Source organism: Pleurodeles waltl, chromosome 12 (genome assembly GCF_031143425.1).
Source record: "Pleurodeles waltl isolate 20211129_DDA chromosome 12, aPleWal1.hap1.20221129, whole genome shotgun sequence".
NCBI classification, from domain to species: domain Eukaryota; kingdom Metazoa; phylum Chordata; class Amphibia; order Caudata; family Salamandridae; genus Pleurodeles; species Pleurodeles waltl.
The window spans coordinates 93,942,742-93,964,477 of record NC_090451.1 but is presented as its reverse complement, the minus strand read 5'-3'; the positions used below and the strand labels follow the sequence as shown (position 1 = coordinate 93,964,477).

General features: G+C 43.9%; 1 protein-coding gene across 1 annotated transcript in view; it reads left to right on the top strand.

Annotated features, from left to right (window-relative positions):
- Positions 1–21,736, top strand: part of ELAVL1 (ELAV like RNA binding protein 1) — a 250,650-nt gene that overhangs the window by 77,160 nt on the left and 151,754 nt on the right. Inside the window, exon 4 of the mRNA XM_069216526.1 lies at positions 17,547–17,650. Coding sequence (XP_069072627.1) covers positions 17,547–17,650 — 104 coding nt within the window. The remainder of the gene's footprint in view (positions 1–17,546; positions 17,651–21,736) is intronic.

The following is a 21,736-nucleotide window of genomic DNA, read 5'->3' as shown; positions in this document are numbered from 1 at the left end:
TTTTTTGTCAAGCCTATGGTAGAAAGAAGGCCAAAACAAGCCCTCATGAAGATTGCATCATCTGCCTTTCAGAATCTCATGGTCCTGAATCATGTCATCACTTTAGGTGAAAGTGAGAATATTCACCTTCTTGCAACTGAAGAGCGAAGGTACCACCAACAGTAGGTGGGACCTTAGTGTGAAGGGAAGGTCAGTCTTCCACCAGGGCTCTTCCATCAACCTCGGTCGACATTGAGAGGGTCAATGTCGAGGCAAGGGATGGCTCCTAACTGTTTACCCTAAAGAGCTGGGATGACATCGAGAAAGCAGCTGCAGTCGACATTAAGGCAACAATAGTCTATGCCGAGGACCCGTACACTGTCTACACGCAGGCTGCGGTCGAGGAATGTCAATGTCTGGAAGGAGTGCATCGGCTTTGACATTGAGTAGATCAACGTCGAGGCGTCTGCATTGAGGAGTAGATAAACATCGAGGCATCCGAGGAGGTCGACGTAGAGTAGTTAAATATTGAGGCGTTTATGAATGTCGACCTTGAGGAATAGATTAACGTCAAGACATTGCACTAGAATGTCAACATCAAAGAGATTGGGAAGAAGAGGAGAAGACTATTGATCTCTAGATTCTCAATATTCAAGAATGTATTCACCTCCTCCCGCTGTAGTGCCATCTTAATCAGTCTCCACCACCTTCTCCTGCTTAGTCACTGCCACGACCACTGACGTTACCTCCTGCACATTCAACTCCTCCACCGACAGCACCCCATTCTGAGGTGCCAATCCCACCCATGGCGACCCGATTCCAAGGAACAGATTAAGCTCTTGAATGCGCCACTGCTCTTGTCATCACAGTTCCAGGTGCTCATCTACATCTTCGCACCATTCCCACTGGTGGCATAGGTCATGCCGCTGCAGATCACAGTATAGGTCTTACACAAGATCTCACCATAGATCTAGAGATACTTCCTCCATGTGAACAAGAGGATATTCTCCAACATTATCTGACTCACCACGACCTCGTATCTCCCCTATAGACATTACAACCTGTCAAGAAGTACTAGTACGAGGAGCAGTCAAGCTTAATATACAGATGTCGTTACCAACACCCATCTGTAATATTTGAGACATTACACCAGCAGTCTCAAGACCACTATTAACACTAGTTCCTGGCCTTCTAGGACCAGCCATGGAGCGGTTTTTAACACTGGCATCAGTTAAACCTACTCTGATAGAGTTCATATAGAAATACCTGCCTCCGGATCAGGATCATCTGTTCCTCCATGCCGATCCTCCTCTATTCTATCAGTGAAAAACACACTACTCCACTTCTCCGTCTTCATCTGTTCCTCCCGATAAGGAAAGCAAGAAGCTAGACTCTGCTGCAACATCCATAAAGGCAACCAGTGCTACCGCTCTCTTGGGCAGATACGACAGAGCCTGCGGTGTCCATCAAACCATGAATTCCCCTGTTACTCACTTTGACAGGGGGGAGCATTTCTCATCAGCAGAGTGGCAAAACATCACCCAAGACACCTGGGTTCTGCATATTGTGCAAAATGGGTATTCCCTCAAGTTCACCTTCCCACCACTGTCCATAGCTCGGAAACCGTCCAATTACCATCCCCCATTGCTACGGCCAAAAGTCAACTTCCTCTTACAGAAGAAGGCAGTGGAAGCTGTTCTCACAAACGGGGGAACAAGCATTTACTCCAGGTACTTCCTGGTGAAAAAGAAAGACAATAGAATTCACACCCATTCTCGACCTCAAAGTACCCAACAAGTGGATTAGGCACAAAGTTCCAGATGCTTCCATTAAATCGTTCCCCAATTACACCACAGTTATTGGCTTTTCTCCATCAACCTTCAAGATGCTCGCCTTTATATTCCAATCAGCTGAAAGCATTGAATGTTTCTGAGGTTTGTTGTGGGGCGCACACTACTTCCATTTGGCCTAAAGTCAGCACCCAGAACCTTCTCAAAGTACATGGCAGTGGTGGCGGCCCATCTCAGGAAGCACCGAATCCTCATCTACCGATATCTAGACGATTGGCTTTTAAAGGCGCCAACCTCTCAAGAAGGCTAATGTCATTTTAACTTGACCTGCGATCTCCTTCAACGATTAGGCCTTCATGTAAACCACAAGTCCACTCCCACTCCGGTTCAGACTTCATATTATTTGGGATCCTCCCTCGACTCCATGCAGGTGAAAGTGTGTCCTTCGGAGGAGAAATGCATATTGATCCTTCAAAAGTGTCACTCTCTCATGAAGGTATCTCAACAGTGAGGGCAGTGTCCTCTCTTCTTGGTTTGATGGCCTCCTGCAACTTCTGCACTCCAAATACTTGCCTCCACAGGCGGCCTCTTCAAGAATGGCTTGAGGACCAGTGGGACCCAACTAATGGGCAACTGTGAGGACCAGATCTAGCTGTCCCTTCACGCCAAACAGTCCCTGAAAAGGTTGTGCTCTGCAGTTAATTTCCCACAAGGGATGCTGTTCCACCAACAGGTCCCCTCTCAAACCATAGTGCCTGATGCATCACCATTAGAATGGGGAGCTCACATGAGTCCCCTTCAGATTCAAGGCATGTGGTCTCAGAGAGCAATGACCTATCATCAATCTCCTAGAGCTCTGCACAGTTCACCTAGCACTCGGGCCTTTCACTACCCAATCCTGCATTTTGAGACGAAGCCCAGGCAATTTGGAAGTGACTCCTAGCCAGAACCTCAACATCACAGCAACTCACCTCCCATGTGTCCACAATGCTCAGGCGGAAGCACTCGGCAGAGTTTTGGAAGAACATCACAAATCTATCTTGCACGACGACATCGTACAAAACCTCTTCCAGCTGTGGATCTTTCCAACCATCGACTTGTTCGCCACCGCAGAAAACAAAAAATCATGCGACTTTGCCTCAAGTTATTTCCAACCAGAGACACTCGGGAATGCCCTAAGGCTTGACTGGTCCGGCAAATTTCTTTCCACCTTTCTGACGATTCCCCTGCTACCAGCAGTCTTAATGAAGCTGTCCCACTGAGAGCCTAGATGATGATGATCATATCTCCAGAGTGGCCATGTCAATGGTGGTTCACAGACCTATTTTACTGGTCAGAGCGTCCACATCTCAAGCTGCTATGCAGACCGGATCTTCAAAAGAAATTGGGAGGTCAGATGATTCACCCTAATCTCCCCTCTTTGAGTTTGGCACTATGGACATTTAAACTTGCCACAAGACTGCATGGAGATCCTTAAGGAGGCTAAGTGGCCTTTCACCCGTTCCGATATGCCTTCAAGTGAAAAAGATTTTGCATTTGGTGTTCTCCAAAAACGTGAACCCTACAACTTGACAAGATTGTTTTTCTTCCATACCTGCTACACTTGGCTAAGTCTGGCTTTCAATTCTCTTCCATAAAGATTCACCTCGCAGCTCTTACTGTGTCAAAAAATGTCCTTCACAAATTTCGTTTTTCAAAGTTGCAGTAATAAAGGATTTTCTGGACTGGTTGAAGGTTTTCCATCTCATTGGGCATCCTTCACCTCCTTGGGAGCTTAACATGCTGTATGCAGGTACCTTTAGAACCAATTTACAAGGCTTCCCTGTAACATGTTTCTTGGAAAACAGCTTTCCTGGTAGCTTATAACATCAGCCCACAGGTTGGTGAGATCCAGGCACTATGCGTTGACAAACCATGCCCAGTCTTCCACTCTAACAAAGTGATAACGAAAATTCCTTCCTAAGGTTATTTCCGTTTTCCATGTCAATCAGACTTTCTTGTTGCCGACTTTCCTTCAGAATTCCTCTACTCAAGCTGAGAGGACTCTTCACTCCCTGGATGTGAGGAGAGTTTTGAAATTCTACTTCGATAAGACACGTGGCATCCGCAGATCAACCAACTGTTCATCAGTTGTGGGCAAGTCCATACAGAGTTAGCCACATCTAAACAGTCCATCCCACTGTAGATGGTTTCCTGTATCCTGTTGTGCTATCAAAAAGCTAAGAAGACACTAACGGGTAGACCAAAAGTTCACTCGACTAGAGGTAAAGCGGCTACTGCGACTTTGAGGACTATCCCCATACTGGAGTTTTGCAAAGCACCCATGGGAAGATCTGTTAACACATTCACACAGCACTACTCTCTGGCCTCGGATGAAGTAGGACAGACCTCACTCAGAAATTTGTTAGCTTAAATTGGGCTGTCTCGTTCCCTTGTCTTCTGCACCTCCTTTAGTAGTGATGGGTTTGCTACTCTATTCAGTGCTTATGACTCCATGGAGATCCCCCTACAACCAGTTTCTTACATGCAATTCCAGTTCTCTCATAGTGGAATCTCCATTGAAGTCCTAAGCAACCCCTCCTCCTGGTGGAGTGGACACGTACATATATCTCATACATGCATTCTATCAAAAAACTGAAGCAACTCTCACCTGCTGAGCATGATGGGATACTGGTGGTCCTGGATCCTTAAAGGCACAGTCTCTTTATTTTAACCCATATACTGACAGCCTATGTGGCTACACTGTCCTGTTTTACTTTATCTCTCCACTCCTTTAAAAAAAAGAAATTTATGAAAGGCATTTATCCTGTTTTACCAAACCTCAATGACATTATATACATATATAATTCTCTTGGCCTCCTTTTTTGACTCTAAGATGAAGAATTGGGCTATTGTAGCCTACACCTATAGGCTGCATAATAATAATTTTCTCTTAAGTGACTGCAGGCCTTCTGGAAGAGGTGAACATTACACTTGAGAGATTGTGAAGAAATGCCTCTGGGTCCCAGCACGTGGGCAGGACTATTCAGTGCTTATGACTTTAGTGGCGATTCCCCTACAAGAAAACTGTGGTTACAGGTAAGAACCTGGTATTTTTCTTTCTTATACAATGAAATAATTAACATCCATCTACCTCCGTAGTGAAGCCATGTGGCAGGGTAACGTGGCAAAAGTTATTAGCAGCTGTCATTGGATTTTTTTCTGTCAAAATGAACCGGCAACTAGTTATCACTGGATTGCTGCAATTTGAGCTCTGGGGCACGGTGCTTGCAAAAGTGACATTGTCAAATTTCTTCCTTAAGGCTGCAGCTTAGTTTTTTTTTTTCTTTCGTATTTGTAAAGGGCTAATAAAGATGGTTAAACAGACCAGTTTAAGACAGGTTCAGTTGTAATGTGTTTTTTTTTTTTTTTTTTTTTTAACCTTTGAAGTAAAGTTTTATGTTGCCGAAAATACTTTTAATGTGTTTTGAAGCATTACATCGAATATCATCACATTTTTACATTTTATCTTATTTCTAATGTATAATAACATCACTATCTTTTTAATTACTTTTCTTCAACTTTTGAACAATGGCTTACAAAGTGGATTCATTGGCATTCTCACCTAACCAAGATGAAACATGGCAGATGTTATTACCACAGATGCCACACGCTCCTAATCGACAATTATTTTCAAAAAGATTGGCTTTTAAGTGTACTATCTATTGTAATTAAGAATCGGTAGCGAGCAACGTTTCCTTTCTGATGTGTACCAGAGCCCTTAAAGGTTATTTGAAATAGGACTCTAATAAAAGGTTTTCAGCTTGGAATAGCTGTAGCAGTCTATCCATTCTGCAGGAATGTTGGTAATTGGCAGTGTATTTGTGTGGTTGTCTTTTTTTTTTTTTTTTTTTAATTCTTTTGCAAACAATTCAGAGTAGTGAACTTTTTTTTGCATGTTAATGGTTTTCTTAATTTTACCTCCAGGTTTTTTTTTTTACTTTCTGTGCATTGTTAGTGGTTATGGTAAAGCATAGCACAGGTGCTTGCATGCTGCACTTCACATCCAAACAAGTAGCAGAGGAGGAATTCTTAAATAATCTGGTGTCTTTATAGTAATAGTTAATTTTAAATGCAAGGCCTTACGATATGATTAAAATGATATTAAAGAAGCAAAATAGATGATATACAAATGAGAAAAAAAAGTTGCATCTGGATACAAGTTAAGTCAGCAGTCAGCACTGGGGAAAATGTTATCTTTACCTACAAGCACTGTTTGGAAAATGTGGGAGAGAAATATGTGCCATTGTACATAAAAGCACCACTGGCATAACCATTTTAGGTCTCTGCTACAGACCGGTTTACCTGTCTGTTAGCCAGACTATTGTTTATAAAAAAAATAAAAAAATAAAACATAGTGGGTGTTGGGTCTGTCCAATGCTTATGATTATGGGCACTGTTTTATATCTCCCTTCTCTGCTTCAGATTTTGGGGCTTTGCTCAAGTTTGTCCTACACATGATTATTTTTGTCTTACATTACCATTAGTTTACTTGTATCCTTCCTCTGTCGACTTTGCTTGTATTGAGGAAACACTTTTTCATTTTCTGTAAACGCTCCATGAAAGTGCACGTTGTTCTCTTCTCTTCTCGTGCGGTTTCCCTAGTCACCTTTACATGATCACTTATCCTGCCCCCACCCACCCTTGTTATGGGAGAGTGCAAAGCGCTCCGTCCATTCTGTAATTTTCTTTTTGGGCTTCAAACCACACCCATGTCACGTCAGTCACTTACATTGGTTCGTGGGCTTGCCTTTTAAAATCCGCTTGCTTTCATTTGTGAAAGGCATGCATACGTCATGCCTTTTCCGGTGTTTAGCCCATCTACACAGCACCCGTAAACTACTAAAAACATACCAGGCTCTGTTTTCAGCTTGGGGTCTGGACAACTTTATCTGTTTATCTTCCACGCAGCACAATCGCGCTGCATTTTTCATAGTGCGATTGCGCTGCATTTTTTTGGTTTCTGGAAAGCGCCAATAGCTCTAACTCGAGCAAATGCGAGACCCGTTGCATTGAAAATGCTTGTTTTGTTTACTATCAACTCTGGTAGGAAAAGGGTAGCTATGAACATACCCAACTCAGTCAGCTATTGGAAGTAACGAACAGCTAATATACCAAGAGACGTACAAATTTCAAGGAAGGGATAGAAAATCCTGTCTAATACGATTCTGAAGTGCACTAGACTCATCTGACACTGCTTTCAGAGAAATTAACACTAGTATTTCTCTCGTAGGGGATTTCCATGTATAGTCATAAGCACTGAATAGTTCCGCGCGCCTGCGGGGACCCCGGAGCACTGTTGTGTAGTATATTCTTAAGTGCAATCATCAGCTCCTTGACAAAAAGGTCTGTGAAAAACACTTAAGAATAACAATGTGCAGCCTATGTGAACAGCTACACAGGCCAAATTGTTAGAAGAAAAAAACAGTTGTAGTGTAAATTTCACGTTTAAACCTCTATTTATTCTATAAATACATAAATAAATACATTCTCATATTTTATTTACACCTCTCATGAGAATAAAACAATGTAGGGCAGTGTAGCCCATAGGCTGCCATTATACAGAATGAAAATAGAGCTGTGCCTTTAAGAAAGTAAAGTCTTCCTGTTTCCCATCATGCACAGCAAAAGGCAGTTGCCTCAGTTCTTTTTTCCGGCTCCTTTCTGACAGGACCCTGAAGCATTGAGCTCTACCTCACAAAATCCTTTTGTGACAGAAATTCATTTAAAATCTTTTGAATTTCATTTTCGCTCGACGTTTTTAACATTGAGTGATAATTTTCTGCTTTTTTCTGTTAGATTCTGACAGAATTTTGAGGTTTTTCTACTTCAGAAATGCCTTCACTGTTTGACAAATGTCCTTCTTGTGGCAGAAAAAAGGCCAAAACAGATCCACATCGGGTCTGCATAATTTGCCTTCCATCCAGCCACAAACCGGAGTCGTGTGACATCTGCAAAACCTTCTCCAGAAGGACCCTTCGTGACAGGGAGAAGATCCGACTCCAGGCGAAAGAGGACAGGAGGAAAAGTGGTCATTCTACCACAGAGCGAGGAGAAGGTCAGTCTTCTACCAGGGCTCACACTGGTTCCTCTATAACTCCGACCAGACCGGCTCAAAAACGGCACAGGTCTCCGACGACGTCGAGGGCGTCGACGTCGAGGCAAGGAACGGCGCCAACATGCTCGCCGTCGAGGAGTGGTTCGCCGGCGAGAAAGAGACATCGCTCGCCGTCGACGACGATTTCGCCGTCGAGACGGCGTGGACTTTCGCCGTCGAGATCTGGGTCACCGTCGACACGGCGAGGACGTTCCACGTCGAGGAGATCTGAATCCGGTTCGCCGTCGAAACGGCGAGATCGATCAACGTCGAGGGGTGCTCGACGTCGTAGACGTTCACCGTCATCACGGCGACGTCGAGGGTCGTCGTCGAGAGATTCTCAACGGCGAGAAGAATCGACGGCGAAGGACACTCGCCGTCACCGTACTTCGACGTCGAGGAGTGTGTCGACGTCGAGACAATCAAAAAGACCTAGGAGGGTTTATACAACCTCAGAATCCTCGGCTTCAATCATCCTCCTTCCAGCGTCTCCACAACTCTCTCCTCGACAATCACCATTGCCACAGACGCCGGTAACACCTACGGCGCCTCTTCCGGCTCCGCCTGTAGAGTCTGTTTTGAGGACTCCAACGCGGTCTGTAAGACGTTCGGGACATTCCTCTAGACGCTCTTCTTCCTCTCGACACCGTCATGACCCACAGAGATCTCAGCATTCACATCACAGGCGTTCTTCTTCGTCTACACGGGACTACTCTCCAACCCTATCGGACTCACCGTCCCCGAGAGTGTCCCCCATAGATGATGTGAATACGTTCCAGGAGGTCTTAGTACGAGGGGCAACCAAGCTGAACATCCCGCTGGCGGTACCTGCCCCATCGACGTCAGTGATCTTCGAGACCTTGCATCACAGGACATCTTCCAGACCTTTGCTTCCACTGGTTCCAGGTCTCCTTGAACCAGCAATGGATATTTTCCTTGCACCGGCCGCAACAAAGTCTGCTCCTTCCAGACTTATTAAAAAATATCGTCCACCAGAACAAGATCCTCTATTCTTGAGGTCGGACCCAGTTCCTGATTCGGTGGTCATAGTAGCGGCAAAGAAACTGCATTCAACCTCACCATCTTCTTCTTCACCTCCAGATAAAGAGAGCAGAAAGATAGATGCTGCAGGACGAAAAGTATGCTCTACTGCAGCCGTCACGATGAAGGCAGCCAGCGCTACTGCGTTATTAGGGCGGTACGATCGTGCCCTCTGGGACTCTTTAATACAGTTTGCGGAACATCTTCCTAAGGATAAAAGGGAAGATTTCCTGGAGGTCGTGGGTGAGGGATCCATGGTGTCTAACCAAATTATAAGTGCTGCAGCTGACTCTTCGGTGCTATCCGCACACAATTATGCACACGGGATAGCGCTCAGAAGGCATGCATGGTTGAGACTTACATCACTCAAACCTGAAGCGCAGCAGAGAATACAAAACCTGCCTTTCTCGGGCTCCACCTTGTTCGGTTCTCATGCCGATGACGAGATGGCTAGAATGAAAGCTGAACTAGATACCTTGAAAGCGGTAGGGATGGAAAGACCGAAAGAACAAAGGAAGGTTTTCCGGCCATATCAACGACGACTTTTCACCCACCGGTATCAGTCGCCACACTGGATGTCTTCGCGCCCCCAGCAACAGCAACAACAGCAGTATCAAAGGGGTTTCTCTACTCAGCGAAGGTCGACAAGGGGTCGTTCAACACCTCAAACTCAGGCAACTCGACAGGCTCCCACGTCTAAGCCCTGAATCTTTGCTTCCCCCTCCTCCGTTATCCACTCCGGTAGGGGGAAGTATCTCAAATCATCTGGACGAGTGGCTACGCATCACAACAGACGCCTGGGTATTGAATATTGTGAGACATGGTTACGCTCTCAGATTCACCAGTCCTCCACCATCTGTTCCACCCAAAACAGCCAACCGCCATCTCGAAGCTCTACAGTTAGAGGTCAATATCCTATTGCAAAAAAGAGCCATAGAACCCGTTCCCATCAGCCAGCAAGGGAAGGGGATTTATTCGAGATATTTCCTTGTACCGAAAAAAGACAAACAAGAGTTTCGTCCCATCTTAGATCTGAGGACAGCAAACAAATGGATTCGCAAAGAAAAATTCAGGATGTTAGCCTTACACCAAATTTATCCACATCTACGTCAGGGCGACTGGCTATGTGCGATAGATCTTTGCGACGCTTACTTTCACATCCCAGTAACCAAGAAACATCGAAAATTCCTAAGGTTCACTGTCGGAAAACGCCATTACCAATTTGCAGTTCTACCTTTCGGCCTAAAATCAGCGCCAAGAACTTTTTCCAAATGCATGGCGGTAGTAGCCGCCCACTTGAGGAAACAGCGAATATTCGTCTACCCCTATCTAGACGATTGGCTCATAAAGGCCTCCAGTTGTCTCGAGACACAGCAACATTTCGAATGGACTCTACAACTGCTGCAAAAACTTGGTCTTCAAGTCAATCTCCTGAAATCTACAGCAACACCTGTTCAGAGGTTGCATTACTTAGGGGCCATTGTAGATACCAGGCTAGGAAAGGTGTTTCCTTCGGAGGAACGACGGTTATCGATTCTCCAGAAGTGCAAACAACTGCAGGAAAGACCTCAAGCCACTGCAAGAATAATAGCTTCTCTACTGGGCTCGATGGCGTCTTGTATCCATCTGGTTCCCAATGCTCGCCTCCATATGAGACCATTGCAGGAAAACCTGGAGGATCAGTGGTGTCAACTGAGGGACGATTGGGAGAACAAAGTCCTTCTTTCTCCTCACACCCTACAATCCCTCAAGTGGTGGTGTTTACCCAGCAATCTCTTGGTGGGGATTCCGTTCCAACAACGGCCCCCATCTCAAACCATCGTAACAGATGCGTCACTGATCGGATGGGGGGCGCACATGGAACATCTTCGAGTCCAAGGCGAGTGGTCACAGAGAGAGAGTCTCTATCACATCAACCTGCTGGAACTTCGCGCAGTCCACCTTGCGCTCAAAGCCTTCCTTCCCTCTCTGAGAACGGAAACTCTCCTTCTCCAGACAGACAACGTGGCCACTATGTACTACGTGAACAAACAAGGAGGCACCAGGTCCAGAATTTTATCCAGAGAGGCTCAGACAATCTGGCATTGGCTTCTAGCCAGGAACCTGTCACTAGTGGCAACTCACCTGCCCGGCATCCAGAATGTTCAAGCGGATGCCCTCAGTCGGGTAATGGACGAGAACCACGAATGGGTACTACACGACGACGTCGTTCATTCCATTTTCGCACTCTGGGGTACCCCCTCTACAGACCTATTCGCAACCCCAGAAAACAAAAAATGCCAAAACTTCGCCTCCAGATATTACCATCCAGGGACACTGGGGAATGCCCTGTGGATAAGCTGGTCAGGAGCATTTCTTTACGCCTTTCCACCGCTTCCCCTGATTCCGGCGGTCCTCCAGAAGCTGTCCAATGTTCAGACCAAAATGATCCTAATTGCTCCGGAGTGGCCACGCCAGTGGTGGTTCCCAGACCTTCTTCACCGGTCACTCAAACCACACATCAGGCTACCATATCGTCCGGACCTTCTCACGAAGTTCAGAGGGCAGATATCTCATCCCAACCCCTCATCGTTGAGTTTGGCAGCATGGCTCCTGAGCTAGTGCAATATGGACACTTGAACCTACCTCAGGATTGTATGGAAATTCTGAAGGAAGCAAAGCGCCCTTCCACACGATCAGCCTATGCAAGCAAGTGGAAGAGATTCTGCATTTGGTGTTTACACAACAACATTGACCCGGTTTCCTGTGGAGAACAATCTATCCTGCCATACTTGTTAAGTTTGGCAAAATCGGGCTTACAACTGTCGTCAATAAAAGTTCACTTGGCGGCTGTCACAGCATACAGAAAGAGTCCTTCACAAACTTCCTTTTTTCGGATTCCGATTATTAAGGATTTCCTAGAAGGTTTAAAGAAGGTTTTTCCCCCCATTAGAAAGCCTTCTCCTCCATGGGAACTGAACGTTGTCTTATCACGTCTGATGCTGCCGCCATTCGAGCCAATACATAAGGCATTGCTGCAACATCTCACATGGAAAGCTGCTTTTCTGGTGGCAATCACTTCAGCGCGTAGGGTCAGCGAAATCCAGGCCCTTTGCGCTCAGGAACCCTACACGGTTTTTCATTCTGCAAAAGTGGTAATGAGAACTCATCCAAAATTTTTACCTAAGGTAGTCTCCGACTTCCATGTGAACCAAACAATTTCATTACCGACTTTCTTTCAGAATCCAGCTACTCCTGCTGAGAGAACTCTGCACTCTCTGGATGTAAAGAGAGTATTGAAATTTTACTTGGACAGGACAAAAAGCTTACGAAAATCACAACAGCTTTTTATTAACTATGGCCCAATCAGAACAGGTTTGGGTACATCTAAACAATCTTTATCCAGGTGGATTGTTTCATGTATAATGTTATGTTATCAGTTAGCAAACAAATCCCTTGGTGGTAGGCCAAAAGCCCACTCTACCAGAGGGAAAGCAGCTACTGTAGCCTTGATGAGAAATGTCCCTTTGGCAGAAATATGCAAGGCTGCCACTTGGAGGTCGGTCCATACCTTTACTAAGCATTACTGCCTTGATACAGACGCTAGGGCAGATGCTCAGGTTGGGCAGGCTTTGCTCAAGAATTTGTTTGCATGATTCATGTTTTTCTCAGTATTCTTATATCTACTCCACCGCGGTTATGGGGATGGGCTTGCTACTCTATTCAGTGCTTATGACTATACATGGAAATCCCCTACGAGAGAAGAAATGGTTTCTTACCTGTAACTCCAGTTCTCTCGTAGGGGTATTTCCATGATAGTCATAAGCAACCCTCCCTCCTCCCCGGTGGAGTTGACATAGAACATGAATATTATGGAGGTTGGTACTCCAACAAATGTTTTGTTTTTTCTTCATGTCAGGTTAATAGCCTCCAAAAAAGAACTGAGGCAACTGCCTTTTGCTGTGCATGATGGGAAACAGGAAGACTTTACTTTCTTAAAGGCACAGCTCTATTTTCATTCTGTATAATGGCAGCCTATGGGCTACACTGCCCTACATTGTTTTATTCTCATGAGAGGTGTAAATAAAATATGAGAATGTATTTATTTATGTATTTATAGAATAAATAGAGGTTTAAACGTGAAATTTACACTACAACTGTTTTTTTCTTCTAACAATTTGGCCTGTGTAGCTGTTCACATAGGCTGCACATTGTTATTCTTAAGTGTTTTTCACAGACCTTTTTGTCAAGGAGCTGATGATTGCACTTAAGAATATACTACACAACAGTGCTCCGGGGTCCCCGCAGGCGCGCGGAACTATTCAGTGCTTATGACTATCATGGAAATACCCCTACGAGAGAACTGGAGTTACAGGTAAGAAACCATTTCTTTCCTCCGATAGCATGCCTGAGGATTCTGATCAGAAATCAGCAACACATTGGATGTTTTTGGTCAAAAGCATTTTTTTGTCACTCGGCTGGACTCTGTTAGAAATAAATCGAAACAGCCAAATAAATGGGGGCCTTAAAACTTGAGCTGCAAAGTCAATGGTTCAAAGGCCACAGCGGTCTCGGTGCCACCAAAAGTTGTTCTCCCCCACCCCCCCTTACAGTAACATACAGCCTTAAAGCAATGTCCTTAATGATTATGGTTGTATCTCCCCAGCACAGAGAGATCCTCAAACAAGTGGATACTTTTCAATCGTTGTCAATGGATTTTGCCTGGAGTTTCATTCCAACCCACCCCATAATTCTACCATACTGCCAAACCAGCCAGTACCACCAAAGTCTGCTGCAAGAGGAAGTATAGGCATTGCTTCAAAAAGGAGAAATGGAACCATAGAACCAGTTTTAAAACATCAATGGGGACATGGCGCCATTATTACAATAAGAATGGCATTGTTGTGAATGATGGTGCTTTGCATTGTAGAATAACCAAATGCACAGTCGCATATGTACTCTCTACAGTCAGTCCCGTGCTTGATAGAGGTCACAAATGTGTAGCCATTGGGAGGATTTAATGTTGCTCGAGATCGTAGTTCAGAACAGACTTGTGGTGAAATATCAGGACTGTATTGCTGGGAAAGGCCATTCCTCGGCCATCAGTCATAAGTAAACATCCACACAGACTTCTAGTGTCTGGGAGCACGTCTGGGTCAACTGATGATCCAGAGCCAATTTTCTTTTATGCAACAGGGTCTGCATATCAGTGCAATGGAATGAAAGGCAGTTGAGAGAATTTTACACTATGGTTAACAATACTAATTTGCCCAAGCAATATATTACTTTAAAAATAAAATAAAAAAAAAACGGGGATAAACACTTGCCGCAATAAACCATACCAGTGAAGGAAATCCAGCATAGAGTCATTCGACAAAGTCCTTACAATAGCGATCTCCCAACTATAGACAAGAAATTTGGAGACCGTCTCAGCAGGCCACGTCAACAAACACATGAATGGGAGTGGAACGCCCAGTCATTCTTTTAACTGAGAGAAAGTACTGGTCTATTGACTGAGGTGCCACTAAAGAGAATGCAAAATGTCAGCTCCTCCTCCAGATAACTGCAATCCCTGTGTAACGCCCTGTAGAAGAACTTGGCTGAGACTTCTTCCTTTTCCTCCTCTCTCACTGATACCCAATGCAGATAAGAAAATAAGATAGGCACCCATGAGACTCACTCTCAAATACACTCTTGGATGAGGCAGCATGGTACTCACTACTACTGAATAAGTCTGTTCCTCAACAAAAATCTGCCTCTACACTCAGTCCTCCTCACGGAATATCTGTCCACTGGAACACTTGCTTCAGGGCTTTGAACCTTGCCTGTTGGCCCCCTGAAGTCTTGGGGTCTGGAGATCCCCAGCTTCTCTAACAATAAATGCAAATTGTTAAGGAGGCCTTTGAACCAAAGACCGGGGATGTTATGAAGATAAATGGAAAGGATTTGCACATACTTGCTCTAGTTTCAGGAAGCAAACCCTGCAAGCCTTGGTACAAGATACTTTTTGTTAATTGTTGCATCTAGAAACTGGGATTGGCAAACACTTTAATCATTTGACTATCTGTAAAATATTCTATGCTTCTTTAAGAAACTACATTTTGTCTTATCTGACCTGAGATGGGGTTCAGGATGAAAGAGGGTGGCTCTGAGAAAGGTTCATACCCCTATATAATGACTCCAGATTGAGTTATACTCTGACTTTATAGCTCCTTTGGCCAATAGCAGGAGGTTCGGGAGGAGGGGGGAAGGATGTTGGTGGGTGGATTGGTGAACATCCTGAATCCCGCATGTTTAACAAATTGGCTGGCATTGTCAAGTGTTGTTGAAAGTCGTTCCCATGCCCTTTGACTTGTGATCCTTAGTAGACAGAAAATTGGCTGCCATACATGGCAAGAGAATCTGCGTGGAGGGTGGAGTGATGACAGTGGGGAACTTGTAAGAAGCGCAGAATACTCCTCACATTCCAAAAAAGTCGTAAGGGTTTGGCACCAGCCAGTTTCTTATATAATGCTATGACAGTTATACTATGTAAAACGTGGGGGCAAGAGCCCACTACATAAAACGCGTTGCACCTCTTATTGCAGTGGTAAAAAGGCAGTGACATCACTGTTTGTTGCATTAGCAGAATATCAAGAAGATGGGCATTTGGACCTGAGGACTAGAAGATCTCAAAATGTTGATAGAGAAATTACTAACGGGTAGTGGGCATCTGCTAAAGAGTGTATACATAGGAGTTGTATAGAACTGAAGACTGAAATATGCTCAGTTTAATTGGGTACACAAGATCTATCTTACCCCGAAGCATTTATGTCACACATTTAAAGGTGCTTGTATGAACTTCCTGAGTTATCAGTCTGTGGTGGACTTGTTTCATACGCTGCAGCAGTGCTTTAGAGGTAATAGTGGACATAACAGTGGAAATAATGGTGGGTGAGCCATTAGTGTCTACTAGGATTCATGGTCAAATCAAAAAAGACAAGCAGTTAACACAGGTTTGTGGACTTAGCATTGGTACTGATTAAGAGGCACATAGTCATATAGTGGAAGGCTTCAGCATCCCCAGATTTGATTGAGGATTTAGGACTTGCTGAATTGACCTATTACAGAAATTACCACATTGGCTAAGTTAAATAAACTGGTGATGATGACTGGTAACGATGATGTGTGACACACATTTACTGGCACTTGAAGCCAAATCATGTGGTAAACCACCCTGCATGAAAGAAAGGCTAAGTGTTTGTAGACGCTGAGGAATTTTTGCCAGTGGGCTTATAGTAGAATAGGATGTTGGTATGGCCTGTCTGCTAATAATATCAGAGTGTAAAGTTGTACATTAACATAAGATGGCCGTCACCCGCATTCAAAGAAAACGTGCATGCTGGAATGATACGATAATGTGTAACAATGTAAGATAGGATATTTCAGTACACCGATAAATGTGATTAAGGATATATGTAAATGAAGCTGTTCATGCACCTGATGCTATTTTCTTGTTGCTAAAGTTGACTAAATATCTACAACTGTGCGCTTATACCAGCAAATAGCTTACATCCACAGTTATATGTATAGACAATATCCCCCTATTTAAGGGAATGCTACGTGTAACGATTGGATACATGGGAGTTGATGTAATTTTTATAGGGCTGACATATTAAAGGTCTCTAAAACAATCTACAACACTTAAAGCACCATACTGATTGTTAGAATATAAGTAATAATTTCTTCTATGTCTTAATCATTGAACTCCTATTCTGACACACATACTTTGTATGACAGTTTTTTTTCTACTATCACATTCCTTGTCCTGTCAGTATTCACTCTGCTGCTGTGTTTGAGGGACTGAGGGCTTATGTGCTGGACAGAGAATTTGTCTTTGTGCACACGAGAAAAACTATAACTTAAACCTACGATGAGTTATATAGGTTCGTGATACAGTGAATTACTGAAGCTTGGGTGTCATTTACCCACCAACATTCATTGTCTGGAAACCCCATAAATTTCAGGTTTTTCACCAACTCATATCCTCAGATATTACGTAGTCTTGTCAGTCACTCAGTTTAACTACGTTTGCCCTTCGTATTTCCTGGAATAAAGTAGCTGACATTTTCAATTTATCTCATTTGCAGATTTTTATTAAACTTTTGTTTTCGTTGCTTTTCTAAGCTCTTGCTTGTTTTTTGTGGTGCATCTGCTTCTAGAGGTGGATTTACCGTTTTAGTAAGTGCCCTGAAATAGGCAAGTGTCAATCTTTTCATTTGGAATGTGCTTACTAGTATACGCAACGCATCACGTCTTCACACACCACTTATATGACTAGATCTTCTTGTGGTCCTGAGTCAAATTTGACATGGGACAGTGTTACTGCTAATTTAATTTGTACCTTATTGATATCTTAATTTATTAAATGTTTCTTTCTTGTTATTTTTATGGTTTCTTTTAGATTTAGACTGTCATGCTCTTGGTCAACATTGCTTTGGAATATACTGTTAGTGCTCTCTCTAATCCATGTCTTTGAGGGGTTTTAATACTGTCCTTTTTTTTCACACACTTCTATTCATGCATCCGAGTAGGTGGACAGCTTGTGCCAATCTATTAATTTGTTAATTTTTCCCTTACAGGGCACAGTCTTGGATATGGGTTTGTGAACTATCTTCATGCAAAAGATGCTGAAAGAGCAATTAACACCTTAAATGGTTTGAGACTTCAGTCAAAGACAATAAAGGTAACCAGTGAAGCTAATTTTGTTTATAAAAATGTGCACATGCTTTGTTCCATTCTGATTTTACATTTTATAAGCATGATGTAGTTTTCTTACATCGTATTTCTAAATTTTATTTTACTGAGCGTTTTTTCTTGTTTTATTTTTTATTTTTTGTGTGAAAGTTGTGAGCAGTCAAGGTTTGATAGGCACTATCTCCAACCATCCTTCTACTGCTGGAACTCTGTTATTCTCTACCATCTTCTCAGAGTGGTTAAATACCTAGATCAACAGGCAGGGCAGGAAGTGTCTCATTAAACAAATGTTATGGCTTTAATCTACAACAAAATAAAAGTTCACCCACTCACACCTGTCCTGCACTCCATCTGATGGGTATAATGGAAATCTTCCACCTTTGGCTCTAACTCGGACGCATCCTCTGGTTCATGGGCAGTGTGGTTTATTTCTTAAGTATACTGTTCTAGGAAGTCATCCCGGTTATTGGAACTACACACTCTTCTTCCATGCTCGCTCTTGTTATAAGTTTTAATCAGTGCAGTGTGTGTGTACAGTGATTCCTGTCAGCCAGTCAGAACATTTTTGACCTTGGAATACGCATCTGGCAACTTATTCTACATTTTGAGCTGTAATTCATCCAATCTCTGACACCTTTTTTATCTTTTGAGCAAGGCTCCTGTACTGTGTTGTGGAGTGGACGTTGGTGTGTATAAATAAGCTTTAGTTTCCATGCTTTGTTATTGAGTGAGTAATGTCTTGTGCTGGGTGGTGAGCAATCTCATAATTTATGGATCATCTGTCAGTCTATTTAGAGGAGGATCTTGTAGGTGCAGGCATAGGAGAGTACGTTTTGGAACAATAGTTCCCGCGAAAAATTAACGTTGTGTGGTGTGAAACAATTTTCAGCAGGATTTAAATGTGAAGGTCACAAAGTTGTGTTTCTGCTTCAAATCAGCCCCCGAGGGCTAAGTGCTTGTCGCATAATTATTCTTGTAAACTAAAAGTCAGTAGAAGATCACTTTGGAAAGATTGTTGCTAGTCTTTGCCATGACATCTATCAGCCTCCTACTTTATGGCTATGAAGTGTATTTATAATGCTTTCCAGCCTCCTAGAAAAGCATCTAGTTTCATGTAGAAGCAGAACATGCTTTTTTGGTGTATATACTGCCCATTTCTAGTAGTCCTCACAACCCATTTTTGTGTTTATTAATTTTAAGGGACAGCATGGGCTATTATACAGCATTTGCAACTCCGTTTTAAGGCATCAATTGTATCTCAAAAAAAGATACTTGCTTACATGATTTTTTTTCCATATCCTGATCTCTGCTAGCAGTTTCTATCCTGCATTGCTACTAATATTTGGAGTATGTATTTGGGTTGCTTGTTTTCTGAATAAGAATATGAACTTTTTAGGTGGCCTCTATTAATTCTTTGCCTAAGGTTTTTGAACAGACCAGTATTTGGGTTAGTTCATCATTCTGTTTTCATAATTTCTCTAGCAGTTTTTATGTGCGATTCCCTATGTATTTAGCATATTGGAGTTGAAGAACCAGAGGTATTTTTCCATTGAAAATCTCCCCCCACAATGAAGGAATCCTTGATATTCTCACCGATCAAACTAATACATCCAAGTCGCTCTCTAATGTTTTTCAATTCGTTCTCCCTTCTGTTCCTCAGATCTCACTTGTATTTACTTTGATCTTCTGTAGCGTTGTCTTGTACCAACTCTCTGATAAATACTGCCTCTGCTGAGTTATTCCCAGAAAATACCATATGTGACTGGAGTAGTGTGTATGACCCTTTATTTTATGACTTGTGTAGTTCCTCAGTTGTCACAATGTGAAAAAAAAAAATGGATCCTGGCTTTTTTTAGATACATTTCATAAGAGGGAAATGGAACAAAAAGAATAACATTAAATAGGGTAAAAAATAAAGTTAGCACATTTAAACATTTAATAATATAAAGTAGGATACAAATAATCTGTGTTCGGGTTTCCTTAATCCCTATATGTTTACTCTAACCAACCCTATATTAAACATACAACCCACATCTGCTCAACGGACATCCCATATCACGATTACTCAGGTTATTACAGTTTAGCTGAGTTGACATTGCAAAGAGCATTAGTTCCTGGCCAATGTGCCAAACACCTTGCTTATGCACCCACAATATTTGCTTGGGCTGTCCAGGAGAACAGTAAGAATTGTTAACTACAAATACCAGAACCACAGAAAACGTAGACATGCAAATGGAAAAAGTTCTTAAAATAAGTGGATATTGATTCTGCTGAAGCTTGCCGTTTTACTAGTGTAGTGATAGGCGTCTAAATCACCAGCGATATTCTATAACACTGTGTAAGGAAATGCCTCCTTGGCATGGTTGCCCCCTGACTTTTTGCCTTTGCTGATGCTATGTTTACAATTGAAAGTGTGCTGAGGCCTGCTAACCAGGCCCCAGCACCAGTGTTCTTTCCCTAACCTGTACTTTTGTATCCACAATTGGCAGACCCTGGCATCCAGATAAGTCCCTTGTAACTGGTACTTCTAGTACCAAGGGCCCTGATGCCAAGGAAGGTCTCTAAGGGCTGCAGCATGTCTTATGCCACCCTGGAGACCTCTCACTCAGCACAGACACACTGCTTGCCAGCTTGTGTGTGCTAGTGAGGACAAAACGAGTAAGTCGACATGGCACTCCCCTCAGGGTGCCATGCCAACCTCTCACTGCCTATGCAGTATAGGTAAGACACCCCTCTAGCAGGCCTTACAGCCCTAAGGCAGGGTGCACTATACCATAGGTGAGGGTACCAGTGCATGAGCATGGTACCCCTACAGTGTCTAAACAAAACCTTAGACATTGTAAGTGCAGGGTAGCCATAAGAGTATATGGTCTGGGAGTCTGTCAAACACGAACTCCACAGCACCATAATGGCTACACTGAAAACTGGGAAGTTTGGTATCAAACTTCTCAGCACAATAAATGCACACTGATGCCAGTGTACATTTTATTGTAAAATACACCACAGAGGGCACCTTAGAGGTGCCCCCTGAAACTTAACCGACTATCTGTGTAGGCTGACTAGTTTTAGCAGCCTGCCACAAACCGAGACATGTTGCTGGCCCCATGGGGAGAGTGCCTTTGTCACTCTGAGGCCAGTAACAAAGCCTGCACTGGGTGGAGATGCTAACACCTCCCCCAGGCAGGAATTGTCACACCTGGCGGTGAGCCTCAAAGGCTCACCTCCTTTGTGCCAACCCAGCAGGACACTCCAGCTAGTGGAGTTGCCCGCCCCCTCCGGCCAGGCCCCACTTTTGGCGGCAAGGCCGGAGAAAATAATGAGAAAAACAAGGAGGAGTCACTGGCCAGTCAGGACAGCCCCTAAGGTGTCCTGAGCTGAGGTGACTCTGACTTTTAGAAATCCTCCATCTTGCAGATGGAGGATTCCCCCAATAGGGTTAGGATTGTGACCCCCTCCCCTTGGGAGGAGGCACAAAGAGGGTGTACCCACCCTCAGGGCTAGTAGCCATTGGCTACTAACCCCCCAGACCTAAACACGCCCTTAAATTTAGTATTTAAGGGCTACCCTGAACCCTAGAAAATTAGATTCCTGCAACTACCAGAAGAAGGACTGCCCAGCTGAAAACCCCTGCAGCGGAAGACCAGAAGACAACAACTGCCTTGGCTCCAGAAACTCACCGGCCTGTCTCCTGCCTTCCAAAGATCCTGCTCCAGCGACGCCTTCCAAAGGGACCAGCGACCTCGACATCCTCTGAGGACTGCCCCTGCTTCGAAAAGACAAGAAACTCCCGAGGACAGCGGACCTGCTCCAAGAAAAGCTGCAACTTTGTTTCCAGCAGCTTTAAAGAACCCTGCAAGCTCCCCGCAAGAAGCGTGAGACTTGCAACACTGCACCCGGCGACCCCGACTCGGCTGGTGGAGATCCGACACCTCAGGAGGGACCCCAGGACTACTCTGATACTGTGAGTACCAAAACCTGTCCCCCCTGAGCCCCCACAGCGCCGCCTGCAGAGGGAATCCCGAGGCTTCCCCTGACCGCGACTCTTTGAATCCTAAGTCCCGACACCTGGGAGAGA